The sequence below is a fragment of the Silurus aristotelis genome, assembly GCF_946808225.1.
Source record: "Silurus aristotelis genome assembly, chromosome: 25".
Classification (NCBI taxonomy): domain Eukaryota; kingdom Metazoa; phylum Chordata; class Actinopteri; order Siluriformes; family Siluridae; genus Silurus; species Silurus aristotelis.
Genome location: NC_139598.1, coordinates 16,075,377 through 16,083,378, shown reverse-complemented (window position 1 = coordinate 16,083,378; position 8,002 = coordinate 16,075,377). Strand labels below are relative to the sequence as shown.

At 43.7% G+C, this 8,002-nt stretch overlaps 1 protein-coding gene across 1 annotated transcript; it reads left to right on the top strand.

The window, feature by feature from the left end:
* The first annotated feature begins 393 nt into the window (after positions 1-393).
* On the top strand, positions 394-7,715 carry nr1d2a (nuclear receptor subfamily 1, group D, member 2a). Its single transcript, XM_083529529.1, has 9 exons — positions 394-783; positions 3,045-3,266; positions 3,922-4,010; positions 4,092-4,236; positions 4,589-4,876; positions 5,085-5,275; positions 5,383-5,568; positions 5,661-5,871; positions 5,999-7,715. The coding sequence occupies exons 1-9, from the start codon at positions 765-767 to the stop codon at positions 6,193-6,195; spliced, it is 1,548 nt and encodes a 515-aa protein (XP_083385655.1). The 5' UTR covers positions 394-764; the 3' UTR covers positions 6,196-7,715.
* The last annotated feature ends 287 nt before the right edge of the window (positions 7,716-8,002 follow it).

The following is an 8,002-nucleotide window of genomic DNA, read 5'->3' as shown; positions in this document are numbered from 1 at the left end:
TTGTTTTTTGTAACATTAGATTCTTTTTTACATAAGTAGATTGAGCAAAGAGTCTTGTGACAAAAATTATAATAGGAACGTACTTTGGATACTTAATTACATATGAAGGCAAATACTTTTGTACTTTTACTCAACTTCTACCTAGTGTATCTCTACGTTTATTTAAGTACTCGGTTTGTGTTTTGTGTCCATCACTGGTTAATATATAAAAAGAAATCTGTACACCGCCATTGAAACTCTCCTGAGGGAGCGCGCGCCCTCGCGCTTGCAGTGACGCTAGATTGCGCCTCCTGTAGCCCCGCCCCCTCCTGCTCTGTGGAAACTGTGTCACTGGGTTAAAGTGAGTGTAGCGCGCGCGGTCAGGGGGAGGGGGGTAGGGAGCGGTATGAGGGGGGGGGGCGGAGAAATGGCCCATAGCAACAAACCTCAGAACATTCAGTTCTCCTGAGCAGCAGCAGCAGCGGCACATCCAGACCTTGCAGGAGTACAGCTTCTACACACGAACAGCAACAGCGCTCCTCACACGAGCGGCTGGACTGTGTTTTTGTTTTATTATTAGTAGTGTACATATATATTTATTTATTTCGCTAGTCAGGAGCTTCCTGAGGAGATTCCCCGGATATCTCTGGCGTGACATGACCTGTCTCAGTCCAATCGTGCGATTCTGAGGACTTTCTTTTTTCTTCTTCTTCTCCTTCGGATTCGAGGTTAGGTGCCAAAACCATTCATTCAAGAAAAGCGTTATCAAAACGGAGAAGAGGAAAATGGGATCAAGAAAACCAGGTAAAAAAAATCATTCCATTCCAAATAGGCATGAAATAAAGTGTTTTTATTAATAAAGCGAGATGTTTTCTTTTTAACGCGTTTGATTCGTGACATTTTTACACGTTTTGGTGTGCGTGTGAGGGGTGTGTATGGAGACACACAGGCACACACAGAGAGCGTGTTTATGTGCTTGTACTCTTCTCACTCCGGCTCACATGGCTTTCTCCGCCTGCCCATGTGCCCGTGTGTACGCCAGTCGGCCTTCCCTTGCCGCTGATTGGTCGAGTGCTCCGGTGACGTAGCTCATTGCATAATTCGGAGCGGAGCGTCTCCGCAGCAGCATGTGAGCTTGGTGCCGTGACCTAGATTTTTTTTTCTTTTTTTTTTTCTTTTCCTGGGCCCGGGTGCATATCACTCTCAGTTCCCTACCTAGGCGCACTCCCTCGGCTAAAATGGAAACAGCGCGATAAGGCGATCCGACAGTTCAGACAATGGCGCTCAGGGACTGAAGTAGCCAGGGGGCTGCGTAAGATGTTTAAGGGCATTCGGATGGCGTTTGGGACGTAGCCCAGGCCAGTACGCTCCAGACACGTGTGGGTGGGTGGTTGTGGGAATCCTCTGTCACGCAGGATTAGGTAACCTGTTCTTGTCTATTGGAGAGAGAGAGAGAGAGAGTGTGTGTGTGTGTGTGTGTGTGTGTGTGTGTGTGTGTGTGTGTGTGTGTGTGTGTGTGTGTGTGAATGCTAATGTAATTTAATAGGATCCACTTTGATAGATAGATAGATAGATAGATAGATAGATAGATAGATAGATAGATAGATAGATAGACATTGAGGTGATAGACAGATAGACAGACAGACATTGAGGTGATAGATAGATAGATAGATAGATAGATAGATAGATAGATAGATAGATAGATAGATAGATAGATAGATAGACATTGAGGTGATAGATAGATGGATAGATAGATAGATAGATAGATAGATAGATAGATAGATAGATAGATAGATAGATAGATAGATAGATAGACATTGAGGTGATAGATAGATAGATAGATAGATAGATAGATAGATAGATAGATAGATAGATAGATAGATAGATAGATTGGTGTTACATGTCCTACATATCTTCTAGGTTAGTTGTACATCTAGTAATTTTTTACACATTGATATAATTGAACTTTGACTCGTAGAGAAAAAGACAATCGTGGCTGCTATGGATTTAAGACGTGTCATCAGTTAAAATTTTCCAATACATTCCAAAATATTTTAATGTTCCTAAGATGATGTAATTTGACTCAATCTGCACCTCAGTAGTAATGTTTTTTTTTTCTTTTTCTTTTTTTTTCTTTAAAGCTTCGTTTCACATCTAAAGCACATTATTCACCAAGTACTATGAATTATTCAGTAACTGCGGCGCAACGCATGCGAAAGCCGTGTAATTTAGGGAGTGAGGAACATACATGTGGCGGTAGTCAGAGGGGTTTAGTGCTGACCTTTGTATGGATTTGCTGTTATTTACGCTCAGGCTGTAACCTTTTCATTCCTTAATTGGGACGTGGAAGAATGAGAAACGGGCCAAAGAGCCACGGTTGCACCTTTGACCCCCAGATATCAATTTTAACCTAGTGGGATAAAACCAACCAATGCAGCAATCTGCTCACCTGCTGACTTGTATGAACTTCAGATAGGAAATGGAATATTGCACAGCTAGCTATGTCATTGGTATTAATGTTCGCTTCTGTACAGCGTTCTTGTGTCGGCTTGTACTCTGACTGTGTATGAAAAAAATAATAATAATGTACGGACAGGCATAACATTATGACCACCATTGTGTTGGTCCTCCTTTTGCTGCCAAAACAGTTCTGACCCCTCGAGCTTTAACAACATGAACCTCTTCAGTAATTTGAGCTAAAGGAGCTCGTCTGTCAGACCACACAAGCCAGCCTTTGCCCCCTCACATGCTTTAATGAGCCTCAGCCCTGTCGCTGGTTCACCAGTGTACCCTCCTTAGATAGATACACAAGCGCTGCAGTTTCGAGATGCTCTGACCTAGACGTCACAATTTGTCAAACTCGCTCAAATCCTTACTGTTCACTTGCTGCCCAGTATATCCCACCCACTAATGGTAAAGAGTTAGTGTTATTCACTTCACCAGTTATAATGTGTTATATTGTGATCATGTTATGCCTGATTGGTTTTACTTGTGTCTCTGTGAAACGTGCCATTGGTCCTGGCAATTTTATTACTACAAGTCTCCTACTTTTCTTCTTTTTACAGCGGGTGTGATAGCGTACATCTGCTCCTCCGGCTCAGCCCTCAGCCCTAAATCCTGCTTGAGTGACAGCTCCAGTGTCCACTCACAGCCCTCAACCCTGCCTCCTTCAACAACTCAGAACCTGAAGATGGAAATGCCCAGCACCAGGCCTCTCGGGGTCCCCAAACCCGCCAGCTCTCGCATGCCTGCATCGGAGAAGAACTCAACCAAGAGCAGCATAACGAGTAAGTCATGTTTTTTTTGTTTTTTTTAAGTGACTTGTTATTGTCAGTTTTTCTCCACCAACACACACAAAGACCACACCTCTTTCAGTATGACTGACAGGCACAAAGGCACCTTCCAGAGTGACTGTCAAAAGGTCATACCTCTAATCCTATGACTGTTCAACTGTCTTTATACTGCCCTCGTTTTTCCTTATACGCACAGTTCAGTGTCAAAGTTCACACTAGGAGTTTTTGACTAACAAAATATCGCTATTTTTAGTGGAATTTATTAAAAACGATAATTAGAGGATATTTTGCTGAGTGTGTTAATGTGCCGAACAACTGACTCCCAAAATTTGTTTATATTCTTTATATTCTGTGTGGCGGTCAGTTCACAGTAGTGATGGAGATTAAACTTTTCCAATAAGTTCAAATTGATTTTGTACCTATTGTGCGCAAAGTTTACCTTTTTTTCATATTTTAAGTCAAATTCTTCTATTTAATTAGTCAATTAGTGTAATAAGACACTTTGGCTGTTACCAAACAAACATTTTTGAATTGTATAATATATTTTATTACCTGATTTTGAGAAAAAATATCGTTTAAATATCGTTATTACGACTTTATCGTAAACGCTATATATCTCATGCCACCTATTTGTGTTTCCCGCGTGCAGAGCTGAACGGAATGGTGCTGCTGTGTAAAGTTTGCGGCGACGTGGCTTCGGGATTCCATTACGGCGTTCACGCCTGCGAAGGCTGCAAGGTAAGAACGCACCGTAACCGATGCAGTGTCTCTGAATGTTTAGCGAACCGTTCGATTAATGCGCCTGCCGGACTTTTTCAGGGCTTTTTTCGGAGGAGCATTCAGCAGAATATCCAGTACAAGAAGTGCATGAAGTCCGAAAACTGCACCATCATGCGCATCAACCGAAACCGCTGCCAGCAGTGCCGATTCAAGAAGTGCCTAGCAGTCGGGATGTCACGGGACGGTGAGCACTTTTTTTTTTTCAAATGCACATGACGGGACGGAAAAAACACTCGGGGAACTAATGCGTGATACGTAGAGCTGACGTTTAAATAAAATATGTACCTGAATAAATAGTGAATAAACATGGGCAGGAAAGTTCTATTGAAATTATGCAAATGAGCTACGTATTTGAAAAATCACGCTGATAATAATTTCCTGATCGGGTCACATTAGATTTATATAATGATGTTAGTTATTACATAACTGCGCATACCTTCCCTGTAATGTCACTCCCTCACCTAATCATTAGCGCTCTTCCGCTGTTACATAACAAGTGAAAACCACACCGATAAATTCCAATTCTCTTCCGGCAGCCGTGCGATTCGGACGCATCCCGAAGCGCGAGAAGCAGCGCATGCTCCTGGAAATGCAGAACGCCATGAACAGCGTGATGAGCGGCGCGCAGCTGCACCAGGTGCTCCGGGACTCAAGCTCCTGCTCTCCGTCGTCGTCGTCGTCCTCTCCTTCGCCACCGTCCTCGCCGCAGTGCTCTCAGGACTCCGAGTCAGTAGTGCCCATGGACACTATGAGCTTGGGGTCTTCGGACAGCGGCGAGGAGGATTCAGCGCCTCAGCCGGACGGATTTCATCTAACGCAATCAGGTGTGTTGAATCACGGAGGTTTGATTAGCAGTGGTTATGTTTGACACATTTTGTATCAGGGGGGTCCCTGCCCCATGTCTCTTTCACCTGAGGGGTGCTTGATCTAAAAAAAAACATTAAGGACCCCTGCTATAAACTATAGTTTAATAAAATGCTAAATAAAGGTTGTCTAGGAATTTTTTCTGAAAAATTTGTTTTTCTCCATCAGGGGGCACTCTTTCACTGGGCCTCTCAGAACGACTGAGCAACGGCAACGTGACGAGCTCGCCTTGTGAAAGTCGGCAACAAATCACTATCAGGTACCACAGCAGCGCTCAGCCCGACAACGCCTCCTACTGCCACTACAGCAGACCCAATCTGAACGAGCTCACGGGAACATCAGCTAACCGAAGGCACCTGGTGAGCATCCATTGCCTTGCCTAAGAACACTAAAGCTTGACAGTGAAGCACGGTGGTGTTAGCATCACCCTGACCGTCTTTATAAAAACGATTTCCATGTCCTCCAGGTGTGCCCCATGTACACTTCCCCCATAGTGGACCCGTCCAAGTCAAGCCACGAGATATGGGAGGAGTTCTCCATGAGCTTCACGCCTGCCGTGCGAGAGGTGGTGGAGTTCGCCCGGCAGATTCCCGGCTTTCGCGAGCTCTCGCAGCATGACCAGGTCAGCCTGCTGAAGGCGGGAACGTTCGAGGTACAGAGCACACACCGAGCACCGTCCTTACGAACGCAGGTCACCGTGTGCCACGTCTTAACTGTAAATCTGCTCCTACGTTGCGTTTGCAGGTGCTGATGGTGCGCTTCTCCTCACTATTTGACGTCAAGCAGCGCACCGTGAGCTTTCTGAGCGGGCGGAGCTACAGCGTGGAGGCTCTGCGGTCCATGGGTGCCGGAGAACTGCTCTCGTCCATGTTCGACTTCAGCGAGAAGCTCATGGCGCTGCAGCTCAGCCCCGAGGAGATCAGCCTCTTCACTGCGCTCGTTCTCGTCTCTGCTGGTACGAAAATCCTTTACAAAGTCTGCATATTTGAGTCTGAAACGTGTAGGAAACCTTTAGCTCAAACACTAAAGAATCAGCTGCATGGTTTTTCTATTAAGTCTAACACCACACTCCTTGTTCGCAGATCGCACCGGGATCGAAGACGTGAGCTCAGTAGAAGCTCTGCAGGAGAACCTGATCAGAGCTTTGAGGAACCTGATCATGAGAAACCACTCAAACGAGGCTGCCATCTTCACCAAGCTGCTCCTGAAGCTCCCGGAGCTTCGTTCCCTCAACAACATGCACTCGGAGGAGCTTCTCTCCTTCAAGGTCCACCCTTAAAAGGAACCTGCTCTGCTCTCTCGGACCAGAACGGGCCGTGTGACCGGGCTGTACATTTCCTTCCTGAATGTATTTAACATAAAAGATTTATTATTACTATTATTATTACTATTACTATTACTGCTATGTCAAAAAAAGATCTAGGAACTATGGAAGTCCAGAGAAGTGATGTATTCTTTTTTTTCTTCTGTCCCATTATGTACTGATCTACCACACATATAATAAGATAAACGGGTTGCCAGATTGGGGTGATTTCAGTTTAAACCCTTTAAGACCCTGAAGAACATTAATGGTTACATCTGCATGCTATTAGAAGATGATGTTTTAAAGAAATCGACTCTGAAGGAGTGAAACACCGCCGCGTTGACGCTTTATTCTCCTAATGCCACGACTTTAAAAAAAAAAAAAAAAAAGGTGCCACTAAAACGCTATCGTAGCATTAAATGTACCTGAAAATGGATAATGTCGTCAGCTATTCATTCATTATCAAGAATGAAGAGTAAAAACAGGATATTTAGAAAAACAGTCAACATTCGGGTGGGATCATTTATACATTGTTATTAGATTGTGATTATTTTCCTATTAAATCTGTCTTTAAGTGTTTTATTCTTTATAACAAGGACAGAAAAAAAACAATCAGCATCTCAGCTCTGGACTTCTGTAAGAAAATGAATGCTGTATTATTTTTTTTTGTGTACGTATATAATATATACAGTATATAAAACCGTCTAAAGTGAATTGCACACACGTTGTGGACTTGACGATGTGGACGGCGCAGGTGAGACCGAGCCGGAGGTCACTGCTGTAATCTTCTCCCCGTGACGGCGACCAGGTCCTGCGCTTGCTTCTCTGCACTATTCTCTGCACACTTGATCAAAATGGAACTGTATCGAAGTTTTGGAAACGTGCAATCGGTGCTAATGCATGGCCGTGTTATTTGAGTAGTTTTAATGTGGTATCCTGTCCAAAATTAGTTTTTTTTTTTGACGTTTGATCTCCATCATCGTCATCGTTCACGTGTAAAACGTCTTTCGTATTTTATTCATGAATGTATAACGGTAACCAGTTAAACGCTTTCGAAAACAAGAACCCGCTGCTCTTGCAGAACAGAACCGAAGCACACGTACGTGTAAAACGCTTTGTACGCGAGTCTATGCATAACCCTGACGCCACAGCAGTATGGACCCGCTGGAGTCCATCTTCCATCACCGGAGGAACGGTTCCTACCGGCGTGAATGTGTATTAAGGACTATCGGACCTGATATGAAGCGTACACGGACGTTCACGTGCACGTTCTTTTACAGAAGAGATTAAGACCGAAATCGGACCGAGGCTCGACCCAAACCTCGTCCCCTCATCACTATGCACCTGCGAACTTTAACCATGATAAAGAAGCTCCATATCTTTAATGTAATGTAATGTTATATTCTTCATGTCCATATTGTGCTCTGTTGTGTAAGATATCTATCTATATATAGAATATGAATAAATATCTATTACTCTATAACAACTATAGAAAATGTCACACTTTCTTTCTTATTATTTATGAGTTCTAGAGGTGTGAAGGTGGATGAGTTTAAATATTCAATTCAATTCAATTCTTTTTTATTTGTATAGCGCTTTTAACAATGAACATTGTCTCAAAGCAGCTTTACACAGATAATGCGGTGATTAAAAATGAATATGTTCTTTATGAGTAAGTTTGTCCCTGATGAGCAAGCCGGTGGCGACTGGCGACTGTGGCAAGGAAAAACTCCCCGAGATGGCATAAGGAAGAAACCTTGAGAGGAACCAGACTCAAGAGGGA

Coding starts and splice junctions, on each gene's coding strand:
- nr1d2a (XM_083529529.1), top strand. Junction 4,011..4,091: donor ACGCCTGCGAAGGCTGCAAG/GTAAGAACGCAC, acceptor GGACTTTTTCAG/GGCTTTTTTCGGAGGAGCAT. Junction 4,877..5,084: donor ATTTCATCTAACGCAATCAG/GTGTGTTGAATC, acceptor TTTCTCCATCAG/GGGGCACTCTTTCACTGGGC.